Source organism: Dermacentor silvarum, chromosome 1, assembly GCF_013339745.2.
Source record: "Dermacentor silvarum isolate Dsil-2018 chromosome 1, BIME_Dsil_1.4, whole genome shotgun sequence".
NCBI classification, from domain to species: Eukaryota; Metazoa; Arthropoda; class Arachnida; order Ixodida; family Ixodidae; genus Dermacentor; species Dermacentor silvarum.
The window spans coordinates 353,242,912-353,264,129 of record NC_051154.1 but is presented as its reverse complement, the minus strand read 5'-3'; the positions used below and the strand labels follow the sequence as shown (position 1 = coordinate 353,264,129).

The window sequence follows — 21,218 nt, the reverse complement described above, 5'->3', positions numbered from 1 at the left end:
CCGCACGTTTGCTGGCAAAGTGGGTGCTGCGCGATAAGAGATGCGTAATACCTCGAAGCTCACCCGCATTCGTGGACGAAGCCACGTCCAACGCACGCAGGTAAAATGTGCACAAACTTGAATTAGCGTCCCGAAAAAATAACAGTGAGGCACGCGGTAATGGAGGGCTCCGGATTAATTTTAACCACTACATATAGGGCATTTTTTAACGTGCACTCGAACGCCAATCGAATTTAACCAATCGAACGTCTTTGAATTGCTCAGGCCCTCCGTGTGCGGGCGCGAGCTCATCGTGTCCTTCCTCTCCTCTCTCTATCTCATCTTTCTATTCCCTCTTTCCCGTCCTCCAGAGTAGGGTAGCCAACTCGACGCATTTCTGGTTAACATCCCTCCCTTCTCTCTCTCTCTATACTCCTTCTCCTACCAATCGGAATATTTTTTTTTCCTTCTGATTCATAGCTTTATTCATGCTGCCTCCTTACCTGCAAACAGGCACCCAAGTTTTCATCTTCTCGTCATAAAAGAGGCCCAATATACATACTTGATTGAAAGTATATGATGTTTTAGCAGAGCGAAAGTTGCATGTCATTATTTAGCACTTCGGCATTGCATGAGCAGCTCACTATCGAGCAAAATGCTGTCGCGGAAAGTGTACATGCGCGCACTGCTTGTGTGACATGCAGCGGCGTTATTATTTTAAAGGATGTCGGAACGGCTGCGTGACCTTACTACACGTTGGTCATAAGGTCAGAAGTACACCTGGCCCTGAAAAAAAATTCTCAGCGAAGTTAAAACGGAAGGCATCAAGCTAAATGTCAAGCGTTTCCATGGCCAATGCACGTGTTTTTTCACATACTGACGTGTCATCCTTTGTTCGCGGGCGGATTATATTTCATTCCCCCGACTTCATTTACGAAAGCGCTGCTACACTGGAGGAATTGGACTGCCTACCCGACATGATGCGAGTCGATGTCAACAGCCCTATACGCAATGTGGTCCCGCCCACTGAAGAAAACAACGCCATATATCACCTACTCAGATAAATGATTTAAACTAGCGCAGAAACGTCCCATTCGGTACATGTGGTTGTATTTTCGAAGTATCGTGAATCAAGCTCGCCTCTCAAGCAATTTTACAGCAGCCACTTCTTACCTGTCGGCCCCTAAAAATATAACATTGTGGAGAAACCGCTGACATATACTGTACTTGTTCCCACCTCTTTCAAACTAAATTGAGAAATCAAACGATACCTGCTGCGAAAGTACCATGGTTCTATCCGAAGGAGGTAAGCCAGAGAAACAGGACGAGGATAGACCGACGACCCGTGAAGAGCCTTGAAGGCCGTACTGAACGTTCTACCTGTAGAATTGTTTTGTTTACCACGCAGAAAATACATCGAGCATGCCGTCGAACATTCCATGTATAGGTGCCGCTTTAAGGTTACTATGTGTTGTTGAGCGTATACAAGACAAAACAAAGGAAAACGAGAAGAAAGGCCGGAAGGCCAACCAGACGAGCGTCTGGTTTGCTACCCTACACTGGGGGTAAGAGAAAGGGGGAATAGTAAGAGGAAGAGAGTGAAGACTGTGTGTGCACGCTGCACTATGTGCAGTGAAGCCGCGTGACACCAAAGTAAAAAAAAAAAAAAAAAATTCCGTGGCGATTTAGCTGTACAGTGAGGAAAATGCGGTAGCATTATACGTCGCACCTCATTGAGGTCCCGGATACAAGATTTAAACCGCATTCATCACAAATTCTTGTTCGGGAGCTCACTCGACACACTTCCTGCCTCTTCGAAGAGCGAAGTGCAACTGGCGGTGATCCGAAGCAAACCACCGTCGATTTGCTCTTCCAAGCTCTCGCATCCTTTCTCTATCTTTACCACGTAATCGGCTTCCTATACACTACACACACGTACACTTTTTTTTTTTACATTTCGACACTTCCTAATGATAATTCGTAAATATGCAAATAAGGCTCCGTGGAGGCTCATTACAGCTAATTTCCCAACCCCTCATACCTATTATACAGTTTAGTTAATTTTTTTTCAGGCCCTCATTTTACTATTACCCGTCCGCATCATGCTGCAAAACCACACCACAACATCGCAGTCTTGGGTCGTAAGTATACATCGTGTGATCAGGAGTGTCGATTTCACTTGTTCATTCGCCCTTGATCATTTTCCACACTATTTCTCAACCGTTGCGTTTGTTTACTGCCACGCGGGTCGTTCTCCAGGATGAGCGGACTTCTAAAGCTTTCGATTAGGCACCTTGTAATTGTCGTTCGGTGGTTTCCTTTGCATGTCACATTTCATCGCAAGGCATACCGTCTGCGAAACAGCAGCATTTCCCTTCTGTTCTTGTGCGCGTCACCTTTTCACGTGTATTGGCGTGTTCCACTTTAGCGAAGCGCTTCTTCAAACGTGACGCTCGTTCGTCGAATCCCCGTACAATGCGAAAACCCTCGTCTGCGCCTCGGACGGCGGTCGCCGCGCGAAGGCCAAGTTCAGCGTGGTCGGGCTTTTACGCTTCAAATCTGCTTCGCGCAAAGCAAGCATAGAGCTCGCCGGCGTTTTCCGCTCGTGGCGAGTAGTAGTCTCCGTTGCCGCGCCGTGGAGCCGTTTTGATCGCGCCAAATAACTGTAATCTGCGCGCGGCGGCGATGAGACCGAGGAGGATGCGCCTCTCCTTCTCACGTCATCCGAGCACGGAAACCGGCGGCGGCTTGCACCTGCGACTCCCTCGCCGCCGCCAGCGTGCGGGCCGGGGAAGCGAAGTGCGAGGGGCTGCGGGAGAGCAACGCACGCCGGCGCGCTTCTCTGGGGTCCGGAGACCGAGGAAACCACGGCTTCGCGCGCCGGCGACGGCGGCGGCGCTGGGCGCGCGCACCGCGCCTCCGCGAGCATCGCCCACTCTCCCTGAGATCCGGTGTGAGGAAGAGGCGGAGGCCGAGGGCGCTCCGCAGAGGCGGGCTGAGGCACGTCGCAGGACTCGGGGCGGAGCCCGCCTCCGACCAGTCGCCGAGCGCAGAAGAGGAGCGGTCGAAGAGTCCCCGCCTCTCGGTGACGCGTGGACGCGCGTTTTTCCCGGCGTTCCGCGGCGCGGAGTCCGAAGAGGGAGGAGGACGCGGCTGGGACGCCGGGCGGCTTTCGCCCGCGAGGGAGGCGGTGGCGGACGAGAGAGAAAGGGCGACGTTCTCGAGGAGGAGGGCGAAAAAAAGAGGCGGCCATGCCGGTCCAGCGTGGCGGCGCGCCTTGGGAGAAGGGAAGAGAGGCTTCGCGTAAATCCCCCCGGCGCGGAGAGACGCGCGAGCCGGGTCGTGTGGCGGCGCGGCGATGGAGTCCCTAAGCGACCCGCTGTGCCTGCAGGATCTGGTGGCCGGCGGCGGCGACCCGATGACACCGTCCATGACGCTGGCCACCCTTGCGCCGCCGGTGGCGATGCACCATCACCACCACCACCACCACGCCGCCGCCATGGCGGGCCACCCTCTGGGCGGCGCGCTCAACACGGCCTGCTCGGCCGTACTGCAGCAGCACCACGACGCCGAGCAGAAGAAGCGAGGTGAGAGGCCGGCTGGTGACACACGCGGCGCGAAGGTGCTGCGGCGATAAGTGCCCGAATCGCTTACATTGCGTTGTTAACTGTTCGTCACCGTTCGCCACTGAAATGGCGACCGCTATATCTCGCAGCGCTATCAGAGAGTCGTGTGATGTCATCGGGCACCCTGCAACTCGAGAGTTGCTAAGTCCGGCGACCGCTGGTCGCTCCGTGGCTTGTCAACTGCTGCTCGCTGACGTAGTGCGCGTTTCCTCCGAGTACCTAAGCCCCGAAAAACACGTCTGTCACCTTCTCGACGCGCTGTCTCAGCGATCCACCCAAAATCCACCAAGACATCTCTCATCGTGCAACCGCACTGCGTGTAGTATATAGCTGCACGTGGGTCAGTCAGCTGTCATAATGTCATCGGGCCGTTATCGGAAGTTCCAAAGCGCCTTTTCTGATGGTCCACATTCTTACGAACATCATGAGGGCCATCGGCGGCTTGAGTCCAAGCCTGTCTATTATCGGGCAGTCACCGTTTCGAAGCGCAAGCACGTGTGAGTGGCGCAATCTCCCTAAAGACCGCGTTGCTTTCTACAGCTTCCTCGACTTTCGGGCTGCTCGCTGCTATACAGTTATTTTACCTGGAGAGGCGCCTTTCCCGAATAAATTACATATACGACAGCGATAGAGTTGTAACGCTTTGTAACCAATTGCAGTGCACCACTTTCTGAGTTATGCCGTAGCAAACAGAAATCGCCGGTCTCATAACAACAATGTATGTGTTCATTATCCCTCCTCACTTGCCGCCAATCCCCATTAGCCTTGTTCGTGCTCATTAGAGCTTCCAAACATCACGTGCACGTGGTGACCAGCTGTTGCCACCTGAAAGTCAATAAGTGGTTGTCTATTGGTCTAAAAGTGGCACCGCATATAATTCAGTTGCCCTTCCTTCCACGTTAGCTGTATATCTCTTGCAGAGTAATCACGTGGCAGTTCCATGGAATACTCGACGTGATGAAGCTCTGCTCTGGTATATAGCGGTGGAAGTGAAGAGCCGCGAGTGCTTCACCAAAGTCCATATTGCGCATGCGTACAGCCTGTAGCGTTTTTTAATGCATCATTTGTTCGGCTGTTGCTTTAGCCGATTAGCTTGCTCACAGAAATACATTATCCCTGGATGCTGCGTGATAGCATTACCTTGATGCGATATGTGAGGAGCGCCCATAACGTACATATCGGCTTTGCGCTTTGTAGAAGGCACTTAAACGTCGTGCCGGATAATGATGTGATTATAGGAGGAGTATTTCTTGTTGGGCTAGTTGGTGAAGCATATAATTATCAGTTAGACCAGTCTGTATACGTCTCGGAGTACATAAAAAAATTTGACGCCCTCTTCTATAAATAACGTAATCGCACATGGTGGCGCACGTACATGCTTACTTTTTTTTTTCTGCCTTCGAGAATGGGCAACGCTTTTTCAACAGAGTCTAACTCAATACACGCTTACATTTGTGTTATACGATAGCTTGCGTTGGTGACAGAAGATGGGAGGAGACTTCTATGTTCCTTTCCTTTCGAGCGCCAATTTCTCGCGGACCATAGACTATACTTGCCTGCTGCCCATGCGGTTTTCTTGTTAGGCCGTCACGTGTCCAACTAGATCAAGGCTTAATCAAATGAACGAAACCAATGCGCCATCGTTAGATATATGCGTGCAAGCGGGGACGAAAGCGGTAATCTGTATCAGCTCCCTATTCTTTCTGTGTGCCGTCTGTCCTCGATTGGAAAGGTATACACTTTCAATCATTTGTCTGTCGATTGTAATATTACGTGCGAACACGCTTTACTCAGCAACAGCGAATCGCTCAGCGTACGGACCATGCACCCACGTGCTCCTTTTCAATGCCGTCGGTTAATTGTCTCGGTCATGTGACAATGCTTAGGCTATCTTTTGACGTTATTAAGATGGACAGCTGGGCGAGTTTGCACGGGTGCATTGGTACAACCTTCGCGACAAGACGACATAATTGCACTCGTCTGTTCCCTTTCTTATACCATGTGTCCTGTCTTGCTGACAAGTTTGTACCAATGTCTTGACCTATCTGCTCACGTGCATTCATAGCTATACCGTGATGATTTTAGGAAAGCAAGTCATTGTACAATCATCTTGGAAGCACGTGGATTCACTTGGATGAAAACCAACGCACTACGTAAGCCAGTGCGTGAGCTAAAGGCCGCTGAAGAAACTCGGTGAAAATCCATCAATAAGCAAAGCTTGGCGGCTGTGTGACGACGCAATATATGCGTATATGAATATTTAAAAAGCACAACTTGACCGTTCCATCTTGCCGGTGGCCCTTGATAATATATCGCCCAGACAATGATGTTAGCATGTCGCGAGTGCCTATTGCTTTTGCTAGTTCCGCTTAATGCGTGTGGATGAGCGTGAAAACATGACGGATGTTCGCAACATGGCGTAGTACGCGTACCTGCGGTGCGCATGAAATGAGCTTATTCAGCAAGGAGCTGCGAAATGTAGACAACCGCTCAGGAACGCATTTGTTTTTCGAAGTATTTTCGTGCAATATTTGAGGATAATTTAGTCCATCCTAAAGCGCAGCGGCCACAGTCAACCGGGTGTACTCAGACTCGAAAGAGAGTGAGAGAGAAAAATAGGTAGCTCAAGCGATCAGAGAACCGGAACGCCGATAATGGTTGACTGTTTGGTTAGAACCGTACACGACACGTGAAAGAGGGCTATCGAATTTCAAATTTATCCCTCGGTTGTATGCTCCGTGAGCTGAACAGCATGCCTGCTTCACAGAGAAACGGTGGTTGTACTTGCATACTTTGATCATTCTTATTGAGTTACATGGACGTCCTACACTGCAGGCCTTGCGCATCGCTTTTTGAAGGTCCTTTGTAGACCCGTTTTCGTTGTTGTCTTTACGGGATGAAGTAGAACAGATATTTGCATTGACTAAATATATAGAAGCTATGGGGTTCTAAATCGTGCTGCGAGTAAAACGGGTGTAAAGTGTGACAAAGGCTTTAATGTTGTAAAGTATATACCTCAGGGCACTACGGATAACTTTTTTTCACGAGAAAAAAAGTTATCCACAGTGTGTCTAGAATAGAAAATATGCTATTTTTTACAGCAGCCGCATTCGTTCGGTAAGTTTGTATTCAGAATCCATGTCAGTGTTTTATTCCTTTACTCTGTCATTTACTTTGTACGGCGCATGGCATTTTGCTCCCTGAATTAGCTTGCCTCTTGGCACACTGTTGCGGGCGACCACTGAGCCGTTGGTCAGAGTGCTTTGTTCTTATGTTGTTCAAAGTGGTTTGCAAATTTCTTTCTTCGTTGCTTCTGGACATCATCATCAGCCTATATTTATGTCCACTGCAGGACGAAGGCCTCTCCCTGCGATCGACAATTACCCCTGTCTAGTGCTAGCTGATTGCAACTTACGCCTGCACATTTACTAATTTCATAACCCCACCTAATTTTCTGCCGTCCTCGACTTCGCTCCCCTTCCCTTGGCAGCCATTCTATAACTCTCATGGTCCGCCGGTTATCTACCCTTCTGTATCAGCCATAGAGCGTCCATATTTTTGTGTACGAACGAGGAGAGCTCTCAGACAAACTAGACTGGGTGTTCTGCTGTACACGAACATGTATTTATACACCAGAGGAGTAAACCAAGAACGGAAGGGCTGCGTAGAAGCAAACGAATATGAATGCACCACAGTAAGTATCATGCGAAAATGCACACTCATGCTCAAGAGCAGCAACAGAAATTGAAGTATATCGTTGCACTCAACAAACATTAATGCGCAGAGCAGCACCAGAAACGCACATTAATGGCGCTTGACCGAACGAGGAGGAACTGGCATTACAAATCACAGCGCGCCACCGGACTCGGAGACGAGAAGAAGGGATGAAGACGAGTCCGCTGAGCAGGTGTAGATGGGCAGCCGTGTGTCAATGGCGCGTATACTGGCGCCAGGGTATTGGCCAAGAATCGGGCAGCCCAAAATTATGGAATAATACTATAAGAAAGAATAGCTGTACTATCAAATGCAAAAGGAATTCACTACTAGTTGAGAATATGTAGGTTGGAATAATACATATATATATATAACCGAAATTAAAAACTAAGTTTGGCAAGAAATAGACATGTTCAGGTCAGAATTTCGCAATTCAAGCGCAGAGAACCTGAAAGAGAGTCCAGAATTTCAGTGCAAACCTCTGTGTCATTGTGTCCAACAGTCATGAAGTACGTATACAGAAATTCATCAGATGCTCGCCCTCGTTCTTTTTTACTCGACAGTGTAAGGTTTTGGGCGCTGTGGTTTGAAATACCCTGAAACATAAAACTAGCCCGATCATATTTCCTGTTGCGAGAATCTGACGTACTACGTTAAAGCACACCAAGATTTATGCGCCAGAAAAGTATGAGAAACGCGCAACCTGCAGCAGTATACCAGAAACTAAACTCTAGAACAGGATTAAAGTAACATCAATGCACCAGAAAAATACAAAAAATGAAGATTCATATACAAAAGCAGCATATCAGAAACAAGCGTAGCACTACAGTAAACGAAGATTAATGCACGAGAAAAGTGCCACAAATTCATATTAATTCACCATAGCTGTACACTATGAACACACACACACACACAGAGAGAGAGAAAGGATGTAACAGAATAGTTGCACAGATATAAGCCGGTATTAAAGCACCCGATCATTACCATGAACTCTCAGTTCACGCACCATAGCAGTACCACGAACTCAATAGTACAGGAGTTAGCCAACATTAATGGCCTCCAAACTGGGGAAGCAGGAAAGCAATATCGATACAGCTCGAGCACCAACATTTGGAAACGACGTTTTTTTTTTTCTTTTTTTTCGTTTTCTTTTCATGTACTGCTTGCAGTACCAACGCAAAAACAGTCCAAAGTAGCCGTATCACTCAATGTTAAATTATTCAGGAAACTAGACATCTATATAGCAGAAACTGAAGAATAAATAGAGTAAGACAGAGTGAGCATGAAAAAATGCCGTTGTGTCAACAATTAAATGTTGCGGCCTGTTAACCTAGACCGTCATTAACCTAAGACGTCAAGATTTATCTTATTGAAATGGCATTGCACATAGTAATCATGACATTCATTTATTTTTTGTGTAAACGCGCAGTACAGCAAGTTCTAATATTGGTTAAGGAAGGTCAAGGAAGAGGGTGGAGTTTATTAAAACTGTAGATCTCCCAAGAAAGTAGTTTTTACGTAGTATATCAGGTAAACACTGTTGACGTATTCGAAGCATACCAACATTATAAATGTCCAAGGCATTTGAAAAATGTCTGTTATGGAAGCTTGTGCTAGATGCAAGAATCACTACATTTTTATATCTCGATATGTTTAAATTATAGGTCAACCGCAGACCTTAAATAGTACTTATGGCTACGTATACCTTAAGACAGGTTGTTGTCATTTGTAACTTTTGTACACTAGCTCTCCCGCGAGATAATGACAGGCTTGTCATAACGTATTTATGCGCTCACAAGTGGCACTCAACTTGGTAGCAATCTCTCCCATTTTCAACATCCACGAGAACGTGTCATCAAAACTGAGAACAAGATATTTTTCATTACGTAGCAGCGTCATGGAGGTGCACGAACAACGCAAATAATTTTTCTCGTGCACCTACAGCTGATAATGTTATTACAGTTCATATGGTATAATTCAATCGTGAGTGTGCTGAGTATGGATGAATAGCCCCTTTTATGTTTATCCTTTTCCTTCCAAGCACTACTTTTGCTCAAATAACTGCGAGAAATGTAGAAAACTCAGGGATTTCGAAGACGTGTTGATGTGTGGGCCCCCCATAGACGATGGCGGTAGGAAAATCGTAGGTAAACTTTTGAGCACATTTGACGCACGCCGGCATGAAGTAACTAAACAGCCTAGCAGAAGCCCTTGCGTAGCGATTTTGCTAATTAGGTTGACGATTATTAAGCATTTTCTATGCCAAATGCTAAGGAATACGTTTACAATGGGCTAATTAGTTTTGCGTTGATTTTTGCGAGCACATCGCATAAATTGGTAATCGTTTTCCCACTGCGTGAGGCCCAGGACCCACAGCCAGGTCTAACCTTACCTGTACGCAATCTTCACTCCAGAACTGACAAGCGTTCAAAAAGTGGTGTCGTTCGCGACTACAAATGTCACCTAACGCGCAGTGCCACCAAATAGCGGAGCGACGGGGGTGACGTGGTGAATCTGGCCCTCCACGACATCCCGTTTACAGCTCACGCCATAGGCTGTGTTGACGGTGGTACAGCACGGTCCTACTGAGAAGAGAGCGCGTCAAAGAAATCCAGAGAGCCTTAATAATTAACCTTGAGTCCTGTTTGTTACCCTGGCCCGCACTATAAGTGAAGAGGCTATGAAGGAATGACATGCATGAGAGATGCACCTCTGTACCCCGGTGCGAATGGCGTAACCATTTGTCATCACTTGCACAAAGCCCTACATCAGGGGCCGCACTATCCATGGAAAGCTAGCTCGGAAAAAACAATTTTCTGTGGCTCCCGAGGATGGCTTAACCAGATCACACAAGTTTTAGGTAGGCGCGCTTTTCATAGATGCATTGCTTGCTTGTTTCTTTCTTTCTGTTCCTTTCTTTCTGTTTCTTCTTTTGTGTGTGTGCGCGCGCGTGTGCTCGGCTCAATTACAGAATGCATACCGAACAAAATTTTTAACATTTCCCAAGTTGCCTGCTCTGCGTGCACACAACGCGGCGCATCACGGCGTATAATTTATCACACACAAAACAAGATGACAAAATCGTGTGACGATGCACACTGGGTTGCCGGCCGCTCCGCAGTGGCATCGACCTAATCTGACAATAGAAATAGCGCTCACAAGCCCAGTAGTCCTCACCACATTGGTGTTAATATTATAAGAAAGTTGTGTTTTTGTAGACAGCTATGTTTTGTAGTTGGTAATTGAGCGCATCAGTAAAGATTACTGCCTTTCTGTGAGTCCTATCGGTATACGGTTTATAGATTTTTTAGTTACTAAAGATTACTACCACTGCAGCTGCTGCTTGCATTTACTACCTAAGTAGTCGATATTGCGACAAAGATTTACTGCCGTATACTATAGTATAGTGTGTGGACCATTACTGATAGATGGGGTTTTGTGTAAAACGAAAGGGATAGACGAGGTGGTTCACCATTGTGCGCCACCGATGGCTATACGCTGTACTACGGTAAGGGGGCACAGGGATCACAGTGCTGTGGGTATGGCTTATCTGGAAGAGCGATGGCCCGGGATGTTGCAGGTTGTCATGGCTGATTACGAACATGCGCGTAGGTTGGTTTCTAGGTGAGACAATTTTCAGCCATGCTTTCAAGCGTACCAATCAAAACGGTGCCCTATGAATAGCTATACAATTAGCAGTCGAGAGCATAATCCTGCTCTTGAGCCAAGACAAGTCCCTCAAGAATAGTGCGCAGTGAAAAAATAAACTAATAAGTAACAGGACAGTTGCGACGCTTATAACTTGCGCCGCTGCGGTGCAGTTTGGTTGCATGTATAGACTAATCTAATCACTCCGGCACACAGTGTGGATAGTTCCTAAATGCGGAGGCTATTCAGGGCAGTCTGGTTCCAGCGTGAATGAACACGGGGGCTTCTGCCTAATCTGCGACTATCTCATTTCACACCCGTAGGCGCTACAGGATAAATTCATATTTGTTCTCAACGTTTATTAGCATTGGTGATGAACTGGCAATGCGAGACGCTGTATAAGCCAAATTATTCACTGCATCGTTAATTTACTTCTGCAGCATGGTATATGATGACGGTATGCTGAAACGCTGATATCTCGGCATGTTTACCGTGGTAAAGCAGAGAGGCGGCGCATAAGAGGACCTAGCGTATTACTGTGACGTGTCCCGTGACACGCAAAGCCAAAACACTTTAATGACTTTATGCACTAATTTCAGCCAGCGGTACGCATGTTAAAATCGCTTTAGCATATCATAACATGGGCACCAATCATGCAGGTTAGGACGCTTTTAATAAACTAATATGTATAAAGGCTGCCATGATGACCGATAGAATATATATATATATATATATATATATGACATTAAGGGCTCCTGAACTTTTTATCACTGAAAATCTTTCACAGATATTCACGTACGTGAATATACATGAATATACGTGAAGATACGTGAGTATCTTGTGAAATATCTGCATTTTCCACAGCTATACCTTGGTTTTCCACAAGAAGAGCAGACAATTACCTATGAGGAAAGGGATCAGGCAAGGAGAAAATCTCTCCAATGCTGTTTACTGCCTGCCTAGAAGAAGTATTCAAGGTCTTGGACTGGGAAGGCTTAGGAGTGAGGATCAACGGCGAATATCTCAGCAACCTTCGGTTTGCAAATGACATTGTCCTGTTCAGCAACACTAGGGACGAATTGCAACACCTAATTGAGGACCTTAACCGAGAAAGTGTAAGAGTGGGGTTGAAGATCAATATGCAGAAGACAAAGATAATGTTCAATAGCCTGGAAAGGGAACAAGAATGCTGCATCGCCAGTCAGCCCCTAGAGTCTGTACAGGAGTATGTTTATCTCGATGAATTACTCACAGGGGACCCTGACCATGAGAAGGAAATTTACAGAAGAATAAAAATGGGTTGGAGTGCATACGGCAGGCATTACCAAATACTCACTGGGAACTTACCACTGTCGTTGAAAAGTGTACAATCATTGCATTCTACCGGTGCTAACATATGGGACAGAAACTTGGAGGTTAACAAAGAAGCTCATGAATACGAGGACCCCGCAAACAGCAATGGAACGAGAATTGTTAGGCGTAACGTTAAGAGACGGGTAAAGGGCGGTGTGGATCAGAGAGCAAATTGGGATAGCTGATATTCTAGTTGACATTAACAGCAAGAAAATGTAGTTGGACAGGCCATTTAATGCGTAAAATGGATAACCGGTGGACCATTAGAGTTACAGAATGGATACGAAGAGAAGGGAAGCGCTGTCGAGGACGGCAGTAAATTAGATGGGGTGATGAAATTAGGCATTTCGCAGACGCAAGTTGGAATCAGCTAGCTCAAGACAGGGTTAATTGGAGATAGCTGGGAGAGGCCTTCGTCCTACAGCGGACATAAACATAGCCTGATGATGATGATGATGATGATGATCTTTTACAGAATATCTGAATAAGCAATCGACACATTTTTTTCCTCTTTTGGCCGGCCTTCTTTAACAATCATTTCGAACTAATCCGCTAATGTGTAAATTTAAATAAAACAACCAACGATGACAGCGTTCGACACGAACACACCAACAACTGCACCAGCCGCCAACTGATACTGAGGTGGTACTCACGGTCGATCACTTCGGGGGATACTTTCACTTTTGCGTATCTTAACGTGCAACGCGATGCTTCACTGGAGTGACGGTCATCCTGCCGTCTGACTTATCGTGTGAATTCTCACAGAAAACGATGTCCCCGAAAATTATCGATCGAGAATACGTCCGCTGGATTCAGAAAGCGTTTCGTTCTCACCCTGCACGCTGTTTTGGCCTTCGTTCGTGTATTCGCTGTCATTTAGCTCGGTGTGCATGGTCTCCAATGTTAAACTAACGGTTATCTTAATAAAAACGCTATGAAAGCTACGCAAAATCTGCTTGCCCGGATGGTTTCTGCACTTTGGCGGACACAATTTTCGCGACAAGTTAGAGTCCCCCAAACGCATAATTAACAAAAAAATCTTCTTAATTAACTTTTCTGCTATCCCGATTGTGGAATGCGTTTATATATGAAACCTTAAGGCAATGGTATTTGAAGACAGCTTCATTTTCTTTGATTCTCCTGCAGCGCTTCGCTTTCGTGATATTCAGGATCAAATTCGACATTCAGTCAGGTAATCTTGCATTCAGGGGCTTGGATGACGACAAAACGTCAATCCACCAATGTGACGTAGCTTGCTGCGTGTGATGCATTGTTTGCAAGCTGAGCGAAGCTGATAACAGCGGCGCTCTTGCTCTTGGCTACCGAATACAAGCAACGAATGACTTCTTAGAGTGCAGCTCTTAGGCGCCCGTTCCTGCGGGTAGCGTCGGCGTTGTCCGTCGTAACCGAGCGAACGAGCACAGCGAAAGATAGAAGCGACCGCGGAGCACAGCCGGGAGAAGAAAGATGGGGATAGCAAAGAGAGTGCCTGGAGGAAAGCGGAGGAGGAGGGTATGGCGAAAGCGTGAGAAGAAGAGCGTAGTGCCGCGCAACACGTCGTTTGCGGCGACGATGGTTACGAGATGGCGCTAAAGGAGCGCGCGTCGTCTGTATGGAAACAAAGTGCTGCATGAGCGGAGGTCTGTCTGCGGTGGCTGCTGTAAATCGCGCCCACGCGTCACCCCCGCGCTGCCTCTCGCCATCTCCCGACTAGCGAGGCAGTCGCGCCACGCGTCGCTCCGTTTGCAACGTGCGGCACGAGACAGATTGTCGTCCCAGCTAATATATATCGCGAAATGAAAGCGTGTAGAGCTGCGATCAAATTTGGTCGTGATCGTCGGTCAATCGTATCGTATGAACCGTACCGTATCGTAATCGACGGTGAAATTTTTTATCGTATATTTTTTTATCGAATCATATCGGTGAATCGTATCGTATCGTAATCGTCGGTGAATTTTTGTTCCGTTCACTCACGGTGACGTTCCTTCAACGGCTTAACGTTGCGTCGAGATGCACGTCTCTGGGAAATTAACTGAATGAGTGCGAAATTTGGTGATTAATATCTCGGAACAGAAGCGTCCCAGGAGAATAAAAAACGGTGGAGTTCTCTTCAAATACGGTTGTCTTAACGTTTAATATATAAGCATATACCATAATCACGATTAGCTACTCCGCATTGCCTCCTCCGGCGTTTATATATAGGCAAATACATGAAGAGACCCCGTACATATTCGTGGGGGCAACCGCCCGCCCTCACCCGATAACTTTAATCCCTGCGCACCACATCAGTTTAACGTCACGATGTACGCCTCGACACGCACAAGTCTGATTACCCCTGAAAGTTACTAGCCCAGTATACGGCCCCTGTGGTCGCGTGATCGCCGCGACAAAGCAGTGAAAACGCGGATGCATATTGGCATGCCGTTCGGGAGGTGCTGTGGCGCTGCCTGTGTATACTGTAGGACGCGAGTGTGCGTTTGCTCTAAGCACGCTTTCAGTTTATGCATGCATACGCGTTCGCCCGCGTTATCTCCGTACCTCGTTATCAAAGGGGCAGCTCGAGTGCCGGCGCGGCTCAAGTGGCTTACTTCCGCATAGCTAGAAGGGATGAACAAAGAAACAGAGGGCAGGGACGGAGACGCGGGAGGCCAAGAGGCGGAATCAACGAGACTAAAGAAGAAAGGCTCCCGAGTGGTAAGAGACAAAAGGGTTGAACAAACTGCTATTTGCACCGTGCCCGTACGTTGTTGTGAACCGCTCTGGTTATCTATGTATATATTACTCGGAGACGCCTGGCTCAGACAGCGTTGTTCACTAGGCACACGTATACCTGCTCTTGCTCGCGTTCAAGTTAGAGATAAGCCAACAATTTTCGACGCCTACGGAACAAGCTTTCTGTCATCGCCTTGATCGTATAGTCATTGTCCTATTGGCAAAGTGGTGTCCCGGCACTGGTAGCCTAGTGAAGGCTAATACAACAACTCTGGCGAAAGAAACCCAGTACGGTGTGCGATCTACCGAGTGCGAAGTGCCGGCGGCTACCTTGTGCGGGGGAAAGGGCTAAAGGGAATAAAAGGTGATAGAAGGATAACGGCAATAAAATTTGCAGCTTTTGTATGGGGCAGCAGGCCCGTATGCAAAGAGGGTGGTGGGGGCATGCCACGCTATGCGACGGGGGCTGGACGCTTATATATAGCTGAATGTGACAGAGACTTACTCCCGAAAGTTCACGCAGTGCTCAAATTATTGACAACGGTCGACACTGAAGGGGTAAACCTTAGTCGCCGGACATGACAGATGAAGACCGGCTTATAATCGGTTGGCTATCACGTCCATTAACCCATTAACCGGGTGCCAGCCAGCATCAACAAAATTATCGCCGTGTTTATGGAGAAGCCACGGCGTATAAAAATTGTGGTGTAAAACAAAATCTGAAGCTCTCCGTTCCGCTATAAACTATGTCACCTACCAAGCAGCTGAGAATCGGTCTTGTTTTATGACTCAATCAATAGCACCTCTTCAGAGCATCAATTGTATTTACGCCCCAAGACATGCACGAATAGATGATATCTGAAATAAGACAATTAACCATCATGCTCTGTAAAAAGGGCACAATGTCATCTTTCAGTGGCTTCTGGTTATAATCGGTAACGGCCTCGCCGATGAGGCTACGTAGTATGCCCACGAAGGCATCCAGATTATTTCCATTCCACTGGTGAGGACGGACACTGCTATGTATGGGAACTTGATTTGTTTGCTCGCTGTACAACACAAGCTTTCTGAGTTCTCCGAGGGCCTTTAGTTGCCGCCTACGCATCCTGGGCGTTTTTGTTGCGGATACAATTAAGTGCGAACCGCCTCTCCTGCAACATTGCTGTAGCGCCTGTGGCTGGGATTTACGAACACCTATTCTTACCATCTTGAAATGGCCGATACGCCAACATGCGACACTTATGGGTCTGAAGAAACCATCGAACGTCTGTTGCACACTTGCCGTCGATACGACTTCCACTAGTGCATCTCATTGTAGGCCGCCACTGAGCCGACTGGACTCTCTAAAGACTTTCTAAACCAAAATTCTTGGCCCCTGGCCACATCCGTCGATGGTGCAGAAAGTTATTAGTGCGCTACAGCAGTTTTTGAAGAACACAGGCCTCGGTGACTTCTTATAGCTCTGCTGTGCATCCTCCCGCGTGACCGCAGTGCTCCCGGTCTTCATCTTCCACCTTTTACCCTAGCTTCAGTGTAGGTAGACGCGCGTCCGGTAGCACTCCGGACGCGCGTCTGGCTGAGGTCTCTGCATTTCATCTTCTTGCTTTCTTCATCTCTTTCTCTCCACTGACTTTTCATTTGTTGGGAGAGGCTTGAGGGGAAGGGAAGTTGCGAAGGTTGCAAAGCTGCGAAATAGGTGGGTAGAGAAAGGAAGCAGAGCGAAGCAGGACATTAGAGTCTTTAGTAGACACCTAAGAACGTCCCTTCCCATATGCCCGTGTCGGCACACCTGCCCGTCTTCTTACTCCGCGGTTATGGGAAACCAGCGCCGGCCAGGAAGTGCTACGTCACTTTGAGTGTGTGACTAAAGTATGCTGACGCCGTCCGTTATACAGTGACGCCATGATAATCGCATGACATTTTGAACGATAACAGTCGCGCGCCTGCATCAAGGTTTGGGTTAGTACAATGTGTACTAACGCGTACTAAAAAGCCGAGGGTTGTCGACTATACATTTAATATAAAGCATAAGCTGCTTGGCTGGTCAAGAGAGATATACAGAGCGGATATACAAAGTGAAAGAGTAGTCAAGAGATAATTCTAAGTAGCCGTTGCTATTAACTTCCCATGGTAACCATATACAACGGCAAACGCCGGAAATGGTCGCCGACAAATTAAGTGTCCGGTGTGTTTTGGACACCACGTAGCTTTTGCACGCAGGCTATCTAACAACGACTGGACTGCCGCAGTCATCGCAGTGCCTAGAAATGGCTCAGGATAAGATAAGGGAAAAAAAGCCTAAGTCACCTTTGTAATAGCACGTTTTATTGACTCGTAGTTGCTAACGGAGCCATATATAGTATATTCCGACGTCGAATTGAGAGTGGCCGGAAACGTGGAACATAGAGGCAGTGGTTAATGCATTAGGGAATTGCGCAGTGTCAACACCACCTAGATAGCACAAGGCCTACACATTCCGATCCCTGACGTGATGCTACCTGGCCCGACTGCCATAGAATCTAATGGGGATGCTCCCGCGTAAGCAACAGGGACTTTGTCGTCACTGCTTTCGGCACGCCAGCCTTGGCAATGGAAATTTCGAGTCAGGTAGCATGACGTCATAGATCGGAGTGTGTAGGCCTGTGCTATCTAGGTGGTGTTGGCAGTGTCCCTGCCGAAGACAATGGTGACAAAATTCAGACGAGGCGAAGTGTTCGACAAATGTGCGACGCGAAAATATGCAGCACGAGGCGCTTAAGACAGAAGTGGAAGCCAGCATGCTTATACAGAGTTGCGCATGCTTATACAGAGTTGCGCATACAGCATGCTTATACAAAGTTGCGCATACAACATGCTTATACAGAGTTATACTTCAGCTTATACAGAGTTGCGTTAAACTCGTAGTTCAACAGGCAGTGTCGTTGACAGCAGTGCATAGTCGTTTTACAAGCGTTGTATTCCCACTACGGAGTCGTTTATGTATAAGTATGGGGCTATTTTGACATTGCGGCATCTGCGCTCTTTGAATAATAAAAACTGGTCGGTTGCTCTGAGATGTGTTCAGATTAATTGTGTGCAGTGCGCTTTCATGCGAACACGTTCGTTCATGCATTTAATCTCGCAATCTCAGTTACACGCGGTGCGTCCTCCGTATTACGCTTTTGTATACACCACATACTTCTGAATTTTGTCGGGTCCAATTTCGCATGAACGCTTAATTTTACTCTTGCCTGCCAAGTAGGTCGTTGCTTGGGTGTATGCGTGCGCCTGTGTTTGCGTTTGCGTCCATGTGCATAATGATCTGCGAATACGGAATAGTTCGATCCACTTCTTTACCTCCTCGGGTGAAGATTACATCTGCTTTGTAAAACGCGTATTCACTTACTGCGATGTTCTTCTAGCTGTCTAGAAATTTAAGAGCATGAGCAAAAAAGCGGACAAAAGACACTCGATAAATTTGTGCTTGGAACTTATTTTATTGGCGTCAATTGAAAATAAGACTGATAAAAATCAATAATGTTAAGCATAAACTAAAAAAAGGACATTGTTCAGATATTCTCACCGAACCTTCTGCGTTTAAAACTGTATTTTCTTGAGATTTTTTTTTTTTTACAACAGCTAATCTTTTAAATGGCACAAGGTTTCGCGACCATGATTAGCCTACCTTTACAAGTTATGCGGTTAGAAGAGGTCTAATGCTACTCTTACTGGTTGAGTCGGTTACACTTTGGTATTGAACCGAGAGGATGCTAACGTAAAAGTCCGTCATTTGAAGAGATTCAAGTGGCTAAAATGAGGACACTGAAATGGGCGCGCGCAGTTCTTCGGAAAGCTGGGCTCGGAACTTCACCCGAAAAGCATTTCAAGTATCACCCGCCCTGAGCCGGGATTTAAGAGAGTAGATTAAAGAATAAGGTGGTTTCACCACGTCATCAGAATAGATATGAGCTATACATCGGTGAGAATGCAGTAGGTTCAGTTCTTGTGGTTGCAAAGAAACTGAAGTCGCAGAAACGAAGACGCGGAAATGTGCGATCAAGTATAAACTCACCCCGAAAAAAGTAGGGAAGGGGCTGCAGAAAATGTTGAAATGCTTCATTAAAGCGAATGTGATCTCTTCAATACATTTCATCTAGTTGCAGACAGATAAAAAAAGAAAACATTCTGCTAGACGACGGCTGGAAGTCGTCTGAAAAACGATGCTTGACATAATTAGAGTCAGTTCTGTATTTGCTTTTTCATTCGAAAATATTCTGGTTTTACACCATTACGGCAGACACCATGATTCTCCCTCTTCGGTTGGATGGATTAACTTAAGACGTCGTAGAATGGCGGGGGCAGCTAGCACGAAGTTTAACTCTCTACTAAGAACCAATCTGCACGCACTGCGTGACGTAAGAAGGCCCCGCGTATTTTCGCGCTTGCACACGTCATGGCATCGCAGCTGTCAATGGACTCTTGACATCACTTGCGGACCATGAGAAAGCCATTTCAGCCCAGAGCAGATACTCCCACTGAAAAGAGGTTTATTGGACGTGGGCCGTGAATAATAACAGTTTTATTGAAGTGAGCGAATTAACAAATGTTTACATGGTAAATTTTATTTATGCATTATAGGTTGCGTGTTGCATTTGCGGAATTCGATCAGCATTACAACGCCTAACGAAGTATTGCCCATTTAGTAGCAGTCCGGAAACTTTTGAGTGTCTTTCACCTGAAAGTCATGCGGAATATAATTGCGTTGCAGTTAACAGTATCGCCAATGTTACCTTCGCGCATTTGAGGACACTCTAGCAGGGACGCCATTGTACTTAGCAGCAGATTTTGGGGGTGGATACTGCGAACTGGTGCTAGCATCGGAATTTCTGTTGAATGAAGCAAAACTCCTGTGCCACACTGAGTTGTGAAATAGCAACATGCGCCCTACTGGGTTAAAAACTTGATTGCTGGCGCTTTGGCACCGTGTTAATCTGATTAGCTAAGAGAATGTTTCGATTTGCCGTGCAAGTGACGCCCAGTTATTCTAATAATCCACCCGCAGAGGCGGCATTACCCTATCTCAACAGAATTATGGCAAAAAAAAAAAAAAATTGGTTCGAGGTAAAAGAGAAAAGAAACAAGTTTGGCACATAAGCAAACAACAAGCGCCTGCAGCTGCATCGTTGCATTTTCCACTTTGTGCATTAATATATGTACAATCACTAGTTTTTGGCGCAACGCAGCTGATTCATTTCAGTTCCTATAATATCTTAAATGTAATAAAAGCGAACCCCATGTCAAGGTTGCGTCAGCAACACGTCTGTCTGCCTGTTTGGGAGCGAGATTCGTTTTATCGCAATAGAAGTTACAGACCATTTTCACGGCGATCCTGTGGGCGCCACCATGTTTGATCACATGTTGACGCGTCCATGAATTGCCTCGGCTACCTCCGTTGCCTCCGTGTTTACAATGCTTCTGCATGACGCCAGTGCGGCTCAGCAAACCTTTGTTTCGGTGGATATCGTAGACGGCAACTGGTTGGACGACACAAAGCTTTGGCAACAGCTTCAGAGGACACGCAAGCACTTTCAAAACTCATTACGCCTTGTCCAAATGGTCCGAGCTGCGTATACAGTGCTTGAACTAAACGCGGGGCTAGAATTGTGTTCCAAGCTGTCCAAACTTCTCGCTTCCGAATTAAATCAGGATCAGGGTTTTCGCTCCTCGTTCTTCATTTGCCAATCCCTTTGAAGGAGTGGCTTGTCATGTTTCTGACTCAGCAGCGCTCCCCGCTGCGGTCACTGTATCCGATTGTTTATTTTCTGCCTAATCGCTCGCGGGTGTGCTTATATAGTTGCGGTAGATTTATTCTTGCCGCGCACAAGTCTTGGAACGCAGATGTTCTCTAGTCTAGTTTTTACCAGCTTGTAGTGAAGACGTATCATCGCTAGTCACTCTCTTACTCCGTGGACCAACACGAATCACTGAGCTTCGTATATTCGTGTGCTGTCTGTCGATAGTCCGTCAACCACGTTTCGGCGGATTGATTGTAGAGTTCACCCAATCACTTATACTTAATGCGTGGGCGATACAGTGTGTGTATGTTTGAGTGCGAGTTGGGGTGGATGTAGGCAGATGACGTGCGAGAAATTTGCTATGCCAGGAAGCGCTGCTACTTCCTTTGTCGATGCGTAACCAGCGGTATAT

General features: G+C 46.9%; 1 protein-coding gene across 1 annotated transcript in view; it reads left to right on the top strand.

Moving 5' to 3' along the window:
- Positions 1 to 3,302: 3,302 nt before the first annotated feature.
- Positions 3,303 to 21,218, top strand: part of LOC119437423 (pituitary homeobox 3-like) — a 111,613-nt gene continuing 93,697 nt past the window's right edge. The window contains exon 1 of the mRNA XM_037704452.2: positions 3,303 to 3,566. Coding sequence (XP_037560380.1) covers positions 3,338 to 3,566 — 229 coding nt within the window. The 5' untranslated portion in view covers positions 3,303 to 3,337. The remainder of the gene's footprint in view (positions 3,567 to 21,218) is intronic.